The 17376-nt window shown below is 47.2% G+C and overlaps 3 protein-coding genes across 13 annotated transcripts; 2 read left to right on the top strand and 1 right to left on the bottom strand.

Annotated features, from left to right (window-relative positions):
- Window positions 1-2: 2 nt before the first annotated feature.
- slc25a24l (solute carrier family 25 member 24, like) lies at window positions 3-3590 on the top strand. Of its 2 annotated transcripts, none has more exons than XM_037275234.1 (11): window positions 3-115; window positions 268-575; window positions 682-811; window positions 1311-1398; window positions 1728-1839; window positions 1938-2099; window positions 2219-2356; window positions 2461-2571; window positions 2647-2814; window positions 2897-3035; window positions 3144-3590. In XM_037275234.1, exons 2-11 carry the CDS (start codon window positions 459-461, stop codon window positions 3332-3334), a joined length of 1356 nt encoding a protein of 451 aa, XP_037131129.1. In that variant the 5' UTR covers window positions 3-115; window positions 268-458; the 3' UTR covers window positions 3335-3590. The 2 variants fall into 2 exon arrangements, with proteins under 2 accessions (XP_037131129.1, XP_037131128.1); XM_037275233.1 differs by having other exon boundaries at window positions 6-115; window positions 268-581.
- Window positions 3591-3672: 82 nt separating this feature from the next.
- fubp1 (far upstream element (FUSE) binding protein 1) lies at window positions 3673-12850 on the top strand. 8 transcript variants are annotated; one of them, XM_037275220.1, is made up of 20 exons: window positions 3673-3830; window positions 4311-4434; window positions 5158-5193; window positions 5261-5297; window positions 5483-5529; window positions 5599-5670; window positions 5746-5803; window positions 5893-6055; window positions 6128-6226; window positions 6382-6501; window positions 6581-6683; window positions 6876-7121; window positions 7184-7344; window positions 7500-7651; window positions 7731-7807; window positions 7887-8018; window positions 8279-8353; window positions 8750-8812; window positions 9491-9660; window positions 9745-12850. In XM_037275220.1, the coding sequence occupies exons 1-20, from the start codon at window positions 3744-3746 to the stop codon at window positions 9802-9804; spliced, it is 2082 nt and encodes a 693-aa protein (XP_037131115.1). In that variant the 5' UTR covers window positions 3673-3743; the 3' UTR covers window positions 9805-12850. The 8 variants fall into 8 exon arrangements, with proteins under 8 accessions (XP_037131115.1, XP_037131119.1, XP_037131116.1 ...); XM_037275224.1 differs by having other exon boundaries at window positions 9892-12850; XM_037275221.1 differs by having other exon boundaries at window positions 7893-8018.
- Window positions 12851-12971: 121 nt separating this feature from the next.
- Window positions 12972-16995, bottom strand: miga1 (mitoguardin 1). Of its 3 annotated transcripts, none has more exons than XM_037275231.1 (15): window positions 16621-16995; window positions 16311-16455; window positions 15854-16019; window positions 15519-15722; window positions 15322-15452; window positions 15059-15188; window positions 14905-14993; window positions 14621-14730; window positions 14480-14552; window positions 14323-14409; window positions 14180-14216; window positions 13983-14128; window positions 13859-13912; window positions 13581-13697; window positions 12972-13504 (listed from the first exon to the last, which is right to left on the bottom strand). In XM_037275231.1, the coding sequence occupies exons 2-15, from the start codon at window positions 16401-16403 to the stop codon at window positions 13364-13366; spliced, it is 1578 nt and encodes a 525-aa protein (XP_037131126.1). In that variant the 5' UTR covers window positions 16404-16455; window positions 16621-16995; the 3' UTR covers window positions 12972-13363. The 3 variants fall into 3 exon arrangements, with proteins under 3 accessions (XP_037131126.1, XP_037131125.1, XP_037131124.1); XM_037275230.1 differs by having other exon boundaries at window positions 12972-13275; window positions 13341-13504; window positions 13983-14216; XM_037275229.1 differs by having other exon boundaries at window positions 13983-14216.
- Between the last annotated feature and the right edge of the window lie 381 nt (window positions 16996-17376).

Here is a 17376-nt window from a genome sequence, read left to right on the forward strand (position 1 = left end):
CTATTATCTTGAAAGGGCGTTTCCTTTTTGACTGCAAGGAGTCAGCCGCTGTTTCAGGCACATCATTGAATCATTCCTCGGCGTCACTATCCTGGTGCTGCACGTCATCCGAGAGGTAATCAATCTGCGTATGACGTCATGACAAACGAACGCCTCATTCTTATAAACATCATGACCTTATTGGTTACTAAATACAGATGCAATGTTGATCTGAATCTAAATGTTGATTTCTATATTTATGATAACAATTGCCTCCTTCTTTTTTAGATGCTTTACATGATGATATTTCGGACCGACTGGGCCAAATGGCCACCGGCTGCAACTATACAGCGCCACCTGCTGTACCAACAAGTCAGTGTGGCGCATTGTATCGGTGATTTACTATCACTCAGTGAGTCAGCACGTGTGCGAGGAGGCTGCAGCGCAGTGCGGATCATCATCATCTCCATCACCACCAAATGGCTCAATTCCGAGGATTGTTTGTTAAACTGGACCGGAATCGGGATGGTTTCATCTCGTTGGCGGAGCTGCACAGTGAAATGAGCTCGCACGGCATCTCGGTGGCAGATGCTAAGGTGCAGGTAAAGCTTCTACGGCTTGCATGATGCTGACTTCATTTTCTTCAGCTCCGTTCGTTAACCTGTGCTTCTCGCACGTACACACACATACACGTACACGTAGAATGTGATTAACTCCTACGACAATGACAACAATGGCCGGTTGGATTACGACGAGTTTCTCAGCTACATGATGGACCGAGAGAGGAAATGGAAGATTTGCTTTGAACACCACCTGGACAAGAACAAGAGTGGTGAGTGTCAATGATTGAAATGAAATTTGAGGAACATTTTTCAGCAGTAAATCAAATGGAAAATACACCCACGGGCCACAGCATCGCAGGTACACCTGCACCATCGAATGCAGCGGTCGTCCATCAAAAGACCGTGAAACGTTCCATCATCATGGAAAACGTCAGGCGGCTGCCAACTTAACCCAGGTTCAAATAAAACTACCACATAACGCTGCAAAAGTTGAAAACGTCCAAACAAGAATACAATTGCCTTGGTGCAAATGCTCCAAATGTTGAGCAGGTTAAATAAACTATATACTATAGCAATTTAGAATTCGAAATAAAACTATGAGGAACCCCCTCCGCCAAAAGACCGACCGATCGATCGATGCAGGTTCAAATGAGACTTGGGTAGCCTAAATCCCGTCAAAGTTGCAGCTTTGATGTATTTACGACTGCTGTTGCCATACATCAAGCAACAAATATTTCTTGTGCTATTTTGCGTGTCTTTTCTGATCAGGGCAGATTGACCAGGAGGACATCGTCTGTTTGTTTAAGGAGATAGGAGTGGTCATTTCAAAGGCCCATGCCAATAAAGTCATCCAAATGTAAGACCTTTTTTGCTCCCTTCACAACACTGGATGGAAAGTGGAACCTCCAAAGTGGAACACAAATGCAATGTTTTGTCAAGTCAATGTCACCTGAACGACCATCGAACTAGTGTACTATTTCAATTCACCCACTGGCGGATGTTTTTCTCGGGGGTGCCAATGATATCTCAGAGGGTCTGCAAAATAACAACAACTCTGCTTTGATTGTTTTAGCGGCTATTCTCTCGTTCTCTACTGCAACGACTAGGCACACTAACTAACTAGCTAGCTAGCACATAGCTGGTATAGCTACAAAGGGCCACTCTTATGTGCACCGACAACGACAGGATGGACACGGACGGCTCCATGACGGTGGACTGGGAGGAGTTCCTGCAGTACGTCATCCTCAAACCGGTAGACGACATCGGCGAGCTGGTGTCGTCATGGAAACACAGTCTGGTGAGACTCCAATGAGCCCTCGGCTCCACCTGGCTCCAAAATCAGACGGAGGTATTGTACTTCCATAGTATTGTAACTGATGCATGTCAACGTCGGAGGTATTTGACGTGGGCGAGAGTCGAGCGCTGGTGGCCATGGACTTTCCAGAAGAGAGTTCCGGCATCAGCGCATGGAGGAAATTTGTTTTGGGTGCCGGTTTGGCTGATGCCGTATCTCGGACGGCGACGGCCCCCATTGACCGCCTCAAGACTCAGTTGCAGGTCAGCACCTGATTCCATTCCATTTGCGTGTGTTTAACATAAGGACTGTGGTGTGGTGTGGAGCCCAAAAGGATTGCGTATGAAACTCCTTTTTGTTCTCATTTGGGTCGTCTTTGTAGTTTTACGGATCCAAGGCCTTCTCTCGAGGCTTCCGTGAGCTTCGTGTCGGCGGCCTCCGTTCCATGTGGCAAGGCAATGCTGTCAACGTCCTGAAGGGAACGCCGCAGTCCACACTTCAGTGTCTCATCTACGCGCAGGTGAGCAGTCTACGTCCTGAAGGCAACACCGCAGTCCACAAGCTCCCAGAAGCATCCCCCCCCCCCCGCTCGTTTCTAGTAAACCTTTCTTGGTCTGAATTCAGATGAAGGGATCCGTGCGGGGAAGAAGTGAAAAGAGTCTGAGCGTGCAGCAGCGCTTCGGTTTGGGTTGCGTGTCCGGCGCTGTGGCTCACGCGGTCTTCTACCCTCTGGAGGTATAAAACGTCGACAAATAGGAAAGGATCCTTCTGCAGCTACGTGGCACTGCAAGCCTCTTTATGTCCCAACAGGTGTTGAAAGTGCGCCTCAACCTGCAGCGTGTGGGCGCCTACCGTGGCGTGGTGTCTTGCGCCCGCTCTATCTACCAGAACGAGTCCTTGTCGTCGTTTTACAGAGGATTTAAGCCCAGCGTCCTTTGCATGATCCCGTACGCTGGTGTGGAGTGTGCGGTCCATCAGGTAATGTGTTATCGAGTCCTTCAAATAGGACTCGCAAGCCCTGTCTGGAAACGGCTTTGGCAACCGATTCTTCATTCACTAGTCTATCATGACCTGGGCCCAGAGCCATCCAGCCTACAGCAGCGACTCAAGGCTCTTCTTCTTCAGTTTTGTGGCCTTCGCTTGCGGACAAATGAGCAGCTACCCTCTGGCGGTGATAAGAACGCAGCAGCAGGCACAAGGTAGAGGGACGCCTCCTGTATCTACTGTCAAATTTGATCCCAGACGAGGACACGGTATTCTTCAACTTGATTTGGGACAATTTCATCACCTGCTTTCTTATTTCGCAGCCGTCTGCCTCGGCTCACGAGCCACCTCATCGGGGGTCCTGCTCGGACTCAAAGGGATATATGAAAGACACGGACTGCGCGGCTACTACAACGGAATGGGTGCCAGCTTTGTCCGAGCCATTCCATGCGCCCTCATGAACTTAACCTTATGCAGAATGTTTGAAAACCTCTTTCCTTCCACGGGCACATGAGGTTTGGTAGAGGCGTTGAAGCGTGTGTCGCGCAAAAATAACGACGCAAAATTTGTCTGGGTTCCAAGCAATAAAAAAAGTGCCATTCTTGCTCAGATCATTGAACGGTCTGACTCGTGCACAACTAAGAGACTTTTTTTTTTTTTGCCCACAAGCAAATGATTGTGGTTTAATGTTTGCCCACAAGCAAATGATTGTTGTTTAATGTGTGTTCAGTATCTGTAATGTAAGGTCATATAAAATAATGTAAATGTCAGTCTTTCACTGTGTCCGTCCATCCGCGTGACAATCTCGCGCGCCAATTATCGCGAGACAAACAAGTTTTCCCGAGATGCTTTTCGTTACCCTCCCGCCTATGCAACCCGCCATCTTGTCGCGTCGAGGAAAAGAGACATAGCCTGCCTAAGATATGTCGGACTACAGCAGCGTGGCTCCCCCATCCAGCGGCGGCGGAATGAATGACGCTTATAAAGACGCTCTTCAGCGAGCGCGACAGGTGAGAAAAAGCCCGGCGTTCTTTCTACTTGCGCATAGTGTTGCTTTCGCTTCGGGAATGTTAGGTATTGTGGTATTTCTTTTTTCTTTCGCCTTTTCTCTCGCGCTCCTGGCCTGGCCTCTCCTCGAGCTACGCTAACGCGAGATGACTTATGCTAACATGACGCCACAATGGCTGGCGGTTACCGAAAATGAGAAATTGCTGTCACACCACTGAACTTGTTGTCCATATGTGGCTTCGTAAGTACATAGTAAAGATGGATATGTTCAAATATGCGCGTAAAAGAAAGTCAAAACGTGCTAACACGGGCATAAAAAGCATTCCTTTGTTGGTCCACGCTTCCGGAGGCGAGTCAAGCTAAAGGCCGCGCGCTTGGAGATATAAAAGCGAAATTCTAAGAACACACGTGACATTTCTTTCTGCTCTTTTTTTTTTTTTTTTTTTGGAAAAACAAAACAAAACAGAATGTATGTGTTTCAGATCGCAGCGAAAATCAGTAATGATGGCGTTGCAGCCCCTCCGACGAGCGATTTCAACTACGGAGGCCAGAAAAGGCCCCTGGAGGACGCTGGTGGGTATTTTCCCATGCCTAACCTGAATATCGGTCAGTGACTTAAATCGATTCCATCCCACTTTAGTGATTCATTGCTTGCTTGGTGTATGTTTTTGCTTTTAACTGAACTAACCAAGCATATGTGTTTTTAACTCGGTCAAATTTCACTCATTAATCCCAATGCATGATTTGCTACGTAAAGGTATGTTTAGTGTACTTAACAGTGTTCTAACTTGAGATTGTCCACAACAGCCATCACAGCAATGTTTTTTTGGGGTGGTCTGCAAATTAAAGGCATGTCAGAGGAAATGTTGACTGTAACTAAGGAAAGTATACAATACATAGAATTTTAATCTTTCAACACATTTTGAGACAAGGGTATACAATACATAGAATTTGTAATCTTTCAACACATTTTTCAAATGTGAGACCAGTACTCCAGATCACACATATGGACCCCTTTAGTGTTTGTACTAAATAGTCATGGGGGGGTAGCTGGATTAGAAATGGTCTGATTAGCCGTGTGTGCATCCTGGGTCATGTCATTTGATAGAGTTCCTGATACCATAATATTGAATGAATTCTTAAAGGGCTGTACTACTGTTACATTTTTATTATCAGATGTGTTATTTGAACTCAAGTTCACAGAAGATTTTAAAATTGTATTTGCCCTGAAAATGTCATCTGCTCAGTGCTGCCCAGTCATTTCCTGTAAATTAGAGTGAAAGATAGGCTTGAGACAATTGTAATGATTGTTTTATCACATCGCCACAGACCAACCAGAGACGAAGAAGGTGGCAACCAATGATGGTGAGTCATCTACACGTGCAAGTGTTTGTATTCTGGTTGTAGCTCATCACTATTTGTTCTTTTTCAGCCTTTTCTGCTATGGCAGCAATGGGTGGCCCCCCAAGGTGAGCTTAGTTAGCAGAAAGAAATAACTGGTTTTTATATATATATATATATATATATATATATATATATATATATATGATTTGTTGATGGGGTAATCTGTAGAATTTTCTGTTTCTAAAGTATTTGGAGCACTGAATCGAATGACATAAAACATTGCATTGTGCTATTCCCCCACCACCTTCAGATCAATATCGGAGGAATTCAAGGTTCCCGATGGAATGGTTGGATTCAGTAAGTTCACTTGCCTGTGAAAATCTCTTCCTGCAGTGAAATACACTGACGCTTTGTCCTTTTGTGCAGTCATCGGCCGAGGTGGCGAACAAATCTCACGTCTGCAGCAAGAATCGGGATGCAAAATACAGATCGCCCCTGGTGAGTTAAGTTTCGAGTCAGAAGAAGCGGTCGTGTTTTTGCTTGCAGCGTTAAATTGAGCTTTCTATCCTCCAGACAGCGGAGGCTTGCCCGATAGGTCTGTGACGTTGACGGGGGGACCAGACGCTATTCAGTAAGTACTTTTATTCCGCAAAAATCAGATTGTTTTGTTTATGACGTCATCAGCAATAACGTGCGACCTGGTTGTCTTCTTTCCAATAGGACGGCAAAGAGGCTGCTCACAGAGATCGTTGAGAAGGGACGACCGTCCCCGGCGTTCCACCACAGCGACGGTCCGGGCATGACGGTTCAGGAGATTATGGTCCCTGCCTCTAAAGCCGGCCTCGTCATTGGCAAGGGAGGCGAGACCATCAAGAGTCTTCAGGTGAGCGAGCGCTTTGACTGTCCGATCGAGCTAAAGTTCACATGCTTCGCAAGCTGACTTGTTGCGTTGCAGGAAAGAGCCGGAGTAAAGATGGTCATGATTCAAGACGGCCCCCAAAACACAGGCGCCGACAAACCTCTCCGTATTTCAGGAGAACCCTTTAAAGTTCAGGTAGGTTAAAGGTATATCTTTTTTTTTTTGTGTGCGTGTGTGTTATTTGGCTCAAGAGTAGAGGTCTCGGTATTAGTTGCCGATCAAATTCAACATCTAGCTATTGTTTCATTTCAAATTGCCCAAATCCTGTGACTAAAATTGACATTCTACAGCAAGCCAAAGAGATGGTGATGGAGCTGATCAGAGATCAGGGCTTCAGAGAGCAAAGGGGCGAGTACGGCTCCAGAATTGGAGGCGGCGGCGGCGGCGGCAGTGGCGGCGAGACATTAGATGTAAGTCAAGCGTTTCACTAGAAGGACAGGATTTTTCGAGCAAGCGGTGACCTCACCATAGTGCGCTTTCCTCCTCGAGGTTCCGGTTCCCCGGTTTGCAGTCGGAATTGTGATCGGCAGAAGCGGAGAGATGATCAAAAAGATTCAGAGCGACACGGGGGTCAGGATCCAGTTTAAACCAGGTTGGTTAACGCCACCACCACCACCACCTTGAATGCCTTTTTAGTCATGTTGGTCAATGATTAAATCCCATGCACCACGCTGACAAGCTGATGGATAACCCAAACCTATTTTTCTGAGACCTAAGGATGTCATGAAGAGAAAATGAGTGAAATGAAAGCATAGTTTCTAATCTCCATGCTCTTGCATTCTAGATGATGGTAGCGCACCAGACAGGATAGCACAGATCATGGGTCCTCCTGAGCAAGCGCAGCATGCAGCAGAGATCATTTCAGACTTGCTGAGGAGCGTCCAGGCCGGCGGGCCTCCGGGCCACGGCGGCGGCGGCGGACGAGGCCGAGGACGCGGGCAGGGAAATTGGAACATGGGGCCTCCGGGTGGGCTCCAGGAGTTCAGCTTCACCGTCCCGACCATGAAGACTGGCTTAATCATCGGAAAAGGTGAGATCACCCACTCTGGAGTGCTCGGATTGGACCCAAATCATTGATGAATTGTCTTCCAGGTGGTGAGACTATCAAAGGAATCAGCCAACAGTCAGGGGCCAGGATTGAGCTGCAGAGGAATCCTCCTCCTCCCTCTGACCCCAATGTTAAGATGTTCACTGTCAGGGGATCGCCCCAGCAGATTGACTACGCCAGGCAGCTGGTAGAGGAGAAGATTGGGGTGAGTAAGGGATGGGAAGTTAAGTTTTCCCTCCACAGATTCAAGACCAATCTCCACTGCAAGACTTTAAACATTTGGTGGATGGATTTTGTCCCTCCCCAATGGCAACTGTTGTTGAGAGATTGGGCAGGAATGGTGTATTCCTCACATTTCAGGGACCCGTCACGCCAATGGGTGGCCCACATGGGCCCCCTGGTCCACACGGAGGTCCAGGCCCACATGGTCCTCCAGGCCCCCCGGGACCCCCCGGTGCGCCGATGGGGCCGTACAACCCCGGGCCGTACAATCAGGGACCCCCGGGACCACAGTAAGTTCACAACTTGTTTTGATGCAAGCTTTGAAGTGCAACCGTTTTGTTAAAATGGCTTATTCTTGTCATTGATTAGTGGCCCCCCAGCACCATACCAGCCTCAGGGGTGGGGCAACGGCTACCCACACTGGCAGCAAGGACAGCCTGATCCAAGTAAGAATCTGGTGGCAACATGAGCTTTTTTGATGATCAATCCAATCTAAAAGTTTTTTGTTTTTTTTCCCCACTATGGGTTCAGACAAAGCAGCTGCAGATGCTAATGCCGCAGCGTGGGCAGCGTACTACGCTCAGTATGGCCAGCAACCTCAGGCTCCCATGACGCCGTCCAGTGGTGCGCCAGGCACCACTCAGTCCAACGGTCAAGGTAATGTTCACCCCTGCGGCGTCAGCTTGAAAGTGGAGTGACTAGGGTCACGTCATTAGTCTTTAGCTGGTTTTGGTAGACAGGAGACAAGTTTCCCCCCTCCCGTATCCCCCCTTCTTTTTTTTTTCTTCTTTTTTTTTGGGGGGGGGGAAATCAAGGACAGGATAGAGTCCTCCAGCATCTTTAGGTTGACAGCCCCGTGGAGGAGGAAGGCCTGCTCGGAATGATTGACGAATTACAAGTACCGTTTTTTTTAACAGGTGACCCACAGGCTGCAGGTCAGAGTGGACAGGCAGATTACACCAAGGCCTGGGAGGATTATTACAAGAAAATGGGTATATAAACGTAGTCTCAGTGTACACCTATTTGAACATACGTCAGTCTAAACAGCAACTGGGCTGTCAATAATACGCCTTTTTTTAACACCAGGTCTGGACATGTGTCAGTATTTCAGCCCCTCGTGGAGTGTATTTTTTGAGCGCACCTCCACTCAGTTTGACCTTGAGCAGCCTGTGCTGTTTAGACTGCACCACTCTCAATGTCTCCTGGACTGAAGCACCCTTTCATGCCCTTAGAGCGGTCGTTTGTTTCCAAGATATATTTGTTGTTTTGGACGTGCTATGATTGTCTTATTGCTTGACAAACTGTTTTTACGTGTGGGATGTTGCTTGAGTCCTGCTGCCGATAAGCGACTGCGCCACACACTGACAAACGCCGCGTTCTTTCCACAGGTCAACAAAGTCAACAACCTCAGGACTACACTAAAGCCTGGGAGGAGTATTATAAGAAACAAGGTGAGTGCAGCCCCAAAAAAAAAAGAAGTTGAACGTTGGGTGGCTGTTCTCCTCACGCAGCACTCTCCAGTAGAGATGTTGCTCCACAGCCTCCCGAGACAAAAGCAAAAGGTTTCTGACCCCCACTCAGAGACATGGGTGGCGGGTTCGTTCCCCTTTTTACAAATAAACGATCATTGGGACTTTAAAGCATGACTACGCTAGACGTAACCATTTATTCAGTCGACCAAGTATAAGTCTTATTCATTTGAAGGTGAATTACGATCACTGTGATTTCTAAGTCCCTTCGAGACTATTTCCAGTTAGACCTACCTTTCTTGTAATATTGCTGTGGCCACACGAAAGTTGTTCCCAGATACGAATGTATAAGCGATTGTTGAAAGAATTTCGCCAGGGTACTTTTTATGTGGACCAGTCAAATGTTGCTTATCACCTGTCTGTAGCTTGTAACATTTTTTTTTTAATTGATGAAAGTTTCATCCTTTATTTTTGTGAAAAAGAAATTGGCCAAAAGTTTGGAGTTTGTCAAACAACAACGTAACTCGTGTACATTTGGACCGTTTCATCCTAAATTGAGTTCCAAAAGAAGTCACAAAGTTCGTCTTTTTTTGTGTTTGAATTTACAACCGTGGTGCCATTTTGTTTAGTTGCGCCTTAAGTCTCCCATGCTTCTTCCAGGTCAAGCGGCCCCTCAGGCGGCAGCACCGGCGGCCGCCGCGGCCCCCGCCACCCAACCCGGCGGGCAGCCGGACTATAGCGCCGCTTGGGCCGAGTACTACCGGCAGCAGGCAGCTTACTACGGCACGGGGAACCCACAGACCATGGGAGCGGCACCACAAGCCCCTCAGGTACACCCCCCAGTCTCCCCCTTTTGAAGAACCGCGTGCACGGAATAGTCCAGTAGGGATTTTAAACCCCCCTTGCTCCCACAGGCTTTACAGGGTTCCGGTGTGAGCAGCAGCAGCAGTAGTAGCAGCAGCGTTCTAACCTAATAAACCTTCCTCCCTGAACAGGATGTCTGCAGTATTTTTTCCTGCTGTTAACATGCATTGTATCTTCTATGTATTTCTCCTGCACAGGGCCAGTAATGCGAAGTGGACATAACGTAAATGCTTCATTGTTGAACACAAAATCCTTTGTTAAATGTTTGGATGCAGACGCCTCGGTGAAGATCTTAAATTTCCTTGGTGTTTCACGTAGATGTCAAATGACCTGACGAGCACATCCTCTCTCCTCCATTTATATACACACTTGTGTTTTTCTTGTAAATGTTTTGTTTTTAGTGAGGCTACTCAACTCATTCCAGCCCTGTATCTCTACATTGAATGTGGTTAGAAGTCATGTTTGAATTGTAGACGTTACCATGTAAATCATCTCGGTTTTAAAAGGAAAAGCAATGCTTCTTGCCTGTTGTGTTTTTTGCAATAAAACAAACTGAAACCTCCTGTGTTGGTAAGTTGGGGCTCACCTAGTGAGGAGAAGAGGGCTGGCCGGTCGGTCCGGCCGGCCGGCCGGCCGAATGTCACGTTAGCTACTAACTAGCGAGCCACCTGTGGGTTGACACAAAGCGATGATCTCCTGTTTCTCTCCAACTGTCTACAAGACGCTTGTTGATTTGACACTTGCCGTTTGCTGCCATGCTTTCTTTCTTGATGACTTGAGCCAGACGACTTGTGCGCATTGTTGTTGTTGTTGTTTAAAGTTGTCGAGCTAGTATGCCCATGTGATTTGTTTTTATGCCTTGACGTGTAGACACTTCCTCCTCCACAGGCGAGTGTAGAAAAGTGGTAAGCAAGTTTTGTTTCTTTTAATCCCCTCTCGGAAAGTGATTGCAAAGAAATGTTGCCTATTTTTATTAGTGTTCCCTTATTTTTCTTCCAGGACAGTCAGGTAAATTGTATGATTTTTTTTTTCCGTCCTGCCCACCCATGTACAAAATGATCAAAGCGATGCAAAAAAAGTCAAAAATTTTTTTTGCTCTGTCACTGCTGTTAGTGTCTTTTCCATTACGAGCTTTGAGCTCTGTTGGCTCGGGCATGGGGCGGCTAACGCAGTCCACATCCAAGTTGAGCCCTCCTATCCTGTAAGTACCACAAGCTGACAGCCTAATGATGCTTGCAAATGATGGATGATATTTATGTCCCATTTTGCCCTCTCTTTTGTCTTTGGGTAAGTATGCACTGTTGTGAAGCCAGGCGTAGACTTTGACTGTTGAATTCATATTGTAGCACTTGCTGCGTCAAACACATCAGTGCTGTTGATTCACCGTTGGATACTTTTTTGCTCGGTTGTCGGTCGTCGTTGACTTGTTCTCTTGAAATGCCCGCCCTTCCCCTTCTCTCACGGCCACTGATCAAAATGTACAGCGTAGCATGTTCTCATTTAGCCTTCTGTTGTGTTGCAAATGTCATATTTGAGCATGTCATACTGAATTGCGGACTTGTCACATGAATATCGATTGATTTAAATTGAGCACTGTGAAAAAGTATTGGATTTGACGTGACCAGATCAGAAAGGAGGAATCGTATTGACTGCATATATAGTGCAATATATACATATATACACGTATATCTGATCTTTGCAGTGTTCACCCCCAGACCTTACACCTTAGGTTCTGCTGCAGTAACTCAGGTAAGCAAAGCCTAAGGAACTAATAGTGAAATACAGTGGAACCCCCAAAGATTTATTATTATTTTGCGGACGAATATGCATCGGATGGAAAATGTCAAACCTTAAAAGCGAACGTTCCGTGAGAGAGCGCCGACTTCACAACTCTGTTTCTCTTGCCTTTGCGTTGGTGTGGGAAGTCGAAAGGCACCCGTGATACCATTTTGTTACCGCCGGCCGTATTTTCAATTGACGTGTTTAGGTTGTTTCCCTAATTGTTTTCCCTATTGCAATGCCTGTTTCTGTGATTTGACTATGTAAATTCTACCGGATCTAATTGGCCTCATTCAACAGCTGAAAGAAATACAATGGAAATGTTAGGTAGTGTGTTTTGTTTTCAAGTATGCCAATGATTTAGAATCGATTAAGTAGGATGTTAGTTTTGCTCCTGACCAATTAACACGCAATCGCAACAAAGTGACAGGAACCCATTTCCTGACAAAGGAATTTAACAGGCGGGTTAAAAGGGTTTGATGCTGGAGCTCAATGACTTGTCAAATTGTGTCTTTGTCATTTGGAGAACGACTTGTAAGTGAACCGACGCCAATTAGTTTGGCTTTGGAGGTTCCACTGTCTTGTTTGACGATTTGACCACTTTTCCATCCATGCAAAGTAATGCTGACCTTGTCCATGAATTCATGCTTAACTGATGAAAATTGACTCGTATGACTGGATTCAAAAGTATAAAGTTGTTGGTTATGAGGAAATATTGCGTTTATGCATATTACGATAGGCCTTTACATATTTTTCCTGCATTCTCGTAGAGCTGCTGCAGAAGGTTAGGGCAATTTTCTGAAGAAAAAAAAAAAATATGCTGACCAATGTTCTCTGGTGGTGTGTATTCTGTCGAAAGCGCAGTGCTGACGTACTCATTGAAACGCCTTCACTTCTCGCTCACAGTGTTGGAGGATGCTGCAAGCTTAGGCGCTAGAATCAGAGCCTGTGGTAGCAAGAGCTCCAGTGCTTAAGGTAAAAAAAAAAAAAAAAAAACAGACCCAATTAAAAAGTCATGTCATATTTGTGGACTGCAAAAAGTGCAAGCTAGGCATGTTTTCTGCTCGGGTTGACTGTTTTGAATGTTGCCAAAGTGATTTGTTTTTAAAGTCGTCTGATGGTTGTCATATGAAGTCGTCGTCATGGTTGTTGCAATGAATGCTTTAGAAAGTTGGATGAGGACAGGAAGTGAACTTTGAAAATGTCGTGTCATGGAAATGTCCCACTAAGGCTCTGCCATTTTTAAGGGGGTGGCTGGGTGGGGGAGGAGAGTTATTTAGCCAGGAGGAAGCCTTCTTAGAGGTAAATGTGCTGTACTATATGCTCACTTGTACTGTGATGTTCATTGATGATAATAATAAAGGTGTCACAAACAAATCTTATGACTAACTGGCTTATGAGATCAAATGACTCATTAGCGTTAATTTGCTTGTAACGTTGAAACAAAGACTACTTGGAGTAAGTTGCAGATTATTTATCAACAAATCACTAATGTCACTCGATGTTAATCAGGACCTTTTATTTTGATTTGAATCTCCAGAGCATAAGTAACACATTTTTGCCCAAAAGGGCAGCTGGTGGATATTTGATGACTACCACAGATCAGAATGCCTTTTAGTCAGTACGACCAATATCGCAAGTTGAATTCCAGCCTTTGAAAATAGACAAAAAGTATGTGTGTGTGTGTGTGTGTGTGTGCTAAAATAAATTTCACTCAACATGCATTTCATAAAAGACTTGTTTCTACTCTATTTGACTTCTTGTAAAGCCTTCTCCAGTACAGATAGCATGATGGGCAAAATACAGCAACCGCTCACAGCATGCGAGCCTCCGTGAAGTGAAGGGAGGGAGGGAGGCCGGCCAGCATGGCAGCCGTCGGGCCGCAGGGAGTCAATCTGCGCCCAGGTAAGCCAGCAGCAGTTGGGAGCGACGGTGCAGTAGGTGCAAGATGTCCTCGGCCAGGCTGTCTGCGCTCGAGTAGCGAACCGTATCCAGGTCAAATACGTCCTTGAGGAAGTGCACCACCTGATCCTAAACCCCAACAATCCATTATGGGGGCAAATGGACTCAAGTGTGCCAGGTTTTCAACAAACACTCTAAGACTTACCTTGAAGAAGCAGCAAAAGTCGTGCAGGGGGCTTTTAGGGCCCAAGAAGCCCCACGCCAACACGGGACTGATCTGCTCACACAGTGTGTAGAAGCGAGCAATGAAGCCATCTGCAACCTGTTTTAAGCAAAGAAAAGCAAATATGGCTCACTAAGAAGCTGGAGTCGCATACAACGTCCAACGCCGACTAAAGCTGGCCAATCCCTAAATTTGAGAATGCGCTCGCTCCAAAAACGGACAAAATGTGCTGGTGGAAAGCGGCGAGAACACGCACAAACCTTCATGTGCTGCCTCTTCTGCTTCAGTACCGACCAGCAGCTTGACGCCACTGCCTAAGAACGAGACCACAAGAAATGGAGTCACAACTTGCGGCGGTCTGCCATTTCTCTTCTGCCCGCGCACCGTCTCCTTGAAGGAGCTGTTGAGCCAGCGGTTGTTGACGACGTTCTGGATGGAGGCAGGCGGGTTCTCCAGGTCCTCGAAGGAGTCCATCAGGATGAAGTCCAGCACCACGTCATAGAAGTTGAGGTGCTTAACGCCCCGTGTGGCCAACTCCACTGCTGTGTTCTCCCAGTGCTCCGCTTGCTCCAAGAAGCACATCATCTCCTCAAAAACTTCCTCAAACCTCTTTGGGCTCTGAAATCCACAGCATGGCCAAATAAACCGCAGCAAACTGCTCACGGACAGACAAGCACTTTAGAACTAGTCTGTCCATCCATCACTATCGCTGCAGTTCTTGTACCTTCTGCGCTTTGACGATGATGGATGACAAAATCTTCCTCCCGGCATCAGCCAGAAACAACCGAGTGGTTCTTTCACGCAGGATGAGCTGCGGACAAAAAGAAAAACCGCAACCTCACCCTTGCGGCTTACCCGACAGATGGCTCGGTGCCACCTACCTGACACGCCTGCCGCACGCAGTGCAACTTGGCGAGGAAATCCACGTCGCCGAGGCACTCCAACAGCTCCGTCCTGACCAACGTGGAGCCAAAGCGGTTTCAGCCTTTCGACGTGTTCCTGCGTCGGACGCGTTTGTTTACCGTAGCACCCTGCAGGAGATCTTGCCCTCCTCCGCCATCTGTAAGGCCTCCTCGTAGAAGGGATGATGAGTCAGCGTGTAGATGCTCCTCAGCTCTCTGCGCTCTGACAACTAGAAATGTTGTGTGCGAGTGAGACGGAATTTTTCACGATAGGAGTGTGACGTCAAATAAGGCTGTTAAATGCTGGACGCCGCTCATTCTGTTTCTTTGACAAGAGAGCCACTCAAAACGAGCGAGCGCCGCCGCCGCGTCAAATGTCACGGAGGTGCCTGGAATTTTCTCACCTCAACTGCGGACACAAAAGAGTCGGTGGAGGCGATGCTCATGCTGTCTCTCGGACAGGCGTCTTCCCGCTCCTCTCGAGACAAAATGTCTGACAGACAGAAGACAAAATGTTAACACGCTCGTCCACACAGTTAGTCGTTTGGACTGACTAACCGCCGCGGCTGCTGGCGTTGGACCAAGGCTCTGACGTGCCCTCCAGCACACCCTCCAACTCGCCCTGCAGTCGGTAAGCCTTCCGCAGCAGCGACTTCAGCCTGTGGATAAACTCTGCACCCAGAACATCCTGCAGCCAGCCAGGAAGGAAGAAAAAAAAAAAAAAAAAAAAGGAAGGACTCCACAGTTGTACCTCCAAATGAGAAGAAGCACTGCAAAAAGGTTGATGGACGGAAAACAAATGTAGACGCAGAAGCACATACTTCCGCGTTGTCCTCGGTGACGGCGTCCGCAGCTCCAGTCTTGACCGAGATCAGGTCGTCATCCGCCTCCTTGCCCCTGAACGTCAACGCTTCTTCCCACCGCCGTAGCGCCTCTTCAAACAAATCCATACCTGCCACAGGACAGGGGACACGCTCGCTCGCTAAGTCTCAACAAAGTGCTATCCAAAAACACTTACCCATGAGGTAGAGGCTCTCGGGAGTGGGCGCCACACCGCAGATGTCGGCGTGGCCTCGTCTATCCCAGCAGCTGGACCCCAAGGCGCAGGTGCCGCTGCTGGATGTGTCCGCGCTGGACGCTAGACTCTCGGAACGCTCCCTGGGGGCTGCGAGCGAGAAAGCCAACTTGTGGTTGACCGTCGTCTTCTGACCATTGCTCTTGTCTGTGGGAAGATTCTCTCTTTATGAAACAATGTGGAACTCAACCAAATGCTGCATCTGTGTGTTTTGACTCTTTGTCCTGTTCAATAAGTCGCCCCCCAAACCAATTCTCGACAGGTCTATATCTGCTCACCATCCTCTGGCGCTGAGATGAACAACTGGACGCCGCCGGCTTGATCCCATTGCGGCGAAGCGGCCTTCTTGCGCCCTCGTCTCCTTTGGAAGCGGCGGGCCAGGAAGAGCAGCGAGACAGCGCCGAAGGCTGCCGCGGCAACCAGCTTCTTGGTGCCCGTGCTCACCTGATGAACACACACAGGCGAGTGTCACGTCTCCATCTATTTAAGTAAGGGGGACGTATGTACAATGGACTTCCTATTCAAAATGGAGTTGTAGAAGGAAAGTGACACACCAGAAAAGACACCAAAAAGCATTTGGCAGCCAGAAATAGACAGACCAAAGTGTAACTCTAATCCTACCCTGGAACTCCAGGAACCTCCGCTAACCCAAATCCAGAGTTTGCGGTGATATGAGAGCAACAAAAAGCTTTGGAAAAAGAAATAGAAAAGAGATAAATCAACTTCCCGGTGTACCTGCACCTGGCTCACGGAGCCACACACAGCCAGCGGCAGGTGGATGACACGCAGGGCAGCGGCCTTGGCCGAAAGCTGGGAGCATTGCGTCATTGCGCCGCTCTAGCCATGACACCGGTGGCTGGTGCTCGTGCGGCTGCTGGAACTGCGCGGCGGGGGGACATAACAAGATTTGCAATAAGATTGTTCATAGACTTAATCACATATCGGACAAATCAAGACTGAACGCTTTTCCCTATTTGAAAGAATCCATTTTCTGTACTGTGTGCATGGTGGACGGTGCAAAATGAGAGTTAAAAGGATTACCTACCTGTGCATGCGATTTCTTCTTCTTTTCCGACGCCAGGCGGGCTGGCAGGGTAATAGAAGAGTTCCGATCGATCGATCGCTCGGCTGACCTCCACAGGTGAAGCCGAGTGAAAAAGGACTCCTGCTCGGCTAACGTCGGCAGCAGCTAGTGCTACTTTATGTATCTATTCGGGGAATTAAAGCGCCTCTGCTCGACTAAACGTGGTATTGCAAGTCAAAGTGAAGGTCGTTTTCAGATCTTTCAGCTCTTACTTACATCATTCCACCATTGGTGGTAAATGAGCCTTAACTGCCGATTGTAATTCCATAAGCGCGTGTCTTTTATGACCCAATTTGTTCACATTTATTGCGTGTACATATATAATCAAAGTCTTATTTTGACTTGGCTTTTGCCACCCGAAAGTACGTACGCGTGACGACGTCACAGGGAAGCGCTCGCTATTAGTGCGTCAATCGCTGCCATTTTTTGAATAATTAGATTTTTTTGGATGGGAATTGTCTTCATACATGAGGACCAAAAATATGGTTTCCAATATAAACTTTCTCGCAGTTCTTGGCTGAATTAATCTCACATACGACCTGGCCTTGCTTCAAAATAAATAGTAGTACGTCATCATTGTATAACATATGCCACAAGTACGTCACAACAACAAAGGAGTTTTTCTTCTTCTTCAAGATTGTAGTCCTATTTCAAAGTGAAAAAAGGATTTTGAAATGAAGCATTGGGAGAATGACGTATTTTTCAAAGTGAACTTGT

The sequence above is a fragment of the Syngnathus acus genome, chromosome 17, assembly GCF_901709675.1.
Source record: "Syngnathus acus chromosome 17, fSynAcu1.2, whole genome shotgun sequence".
NCBI lineage: Eukaryota > Metazoa > Chordata > Actinopteri > Syngnathiformes > Syngnathidae > Syngnathus > Syngnathus acus.

Bases quoted from the DNA above. Each gene is read 5' to 3' on its own strand.
- miga1 (XM_037275230.1), bottom strand. From the start codon at position 16,403: ATGACGCAATGCTCCCAGCTTTCGGCCAAGGCCGCTGCCCTGCGTGTC. The intron at 14,994-15,058 runs GTTAGTCAGTCC...TCTGTCTGTCAG, and splicing joins CAACGCCAGCAGCCGCGGCG to ACATTTTGTCTCGAGAGGAG. The intron at 13,698-13,858 runs GTTTGTGCGTGT...TGCTTAAAACAG, and splicing joins AGAAGAGGCAGCACATGAAG to GTTGCAGATGGCTTCATTGC.
- fubp1 (XM_037275220.1), top strand. From the start codon at position 3,744: ATGTCGGACTACAGCAGCGTGGCTCCCCCATCCAGCGGCGGCGGAATG. The intron at 5,194-5,260 runs GTGAGTCATCTA...GTTCTTTTTCAG, and splicing joins GAAGGTGGCAACCAATGATG to CCTTTTCTGCTATGGCAGCA. The intron at 5,671-5,745 runs GTGAGTTAAGTT...TCTATCCTCCAG, and splicing joins CAAAATACAGATCGCCCCTG to ACAGCGGAGGCTTGCCCGAT.
- slc25a24l (XM_037275233.1), top strand. From the start codon at position 459: ATGGCTCAATTCCGAGGATTGTTTGTTAAACTGGACCGGAATCGGGAT. The intron at 812-1,310 runs GTGAGTGTCAAT...TTTTCTGATCAG, and splicing joins CCTGGACAAGAACAAGAGTG to GGCAGATTGACCAGGAGGAC. The intron at 3,036-3,143 runs GTAGAGGGACGC...CTTATTTCGCAG, and splicing joins AACGCAGCAGCAGGCACAAG to CCGTCTGCCTCGGCTCACGA.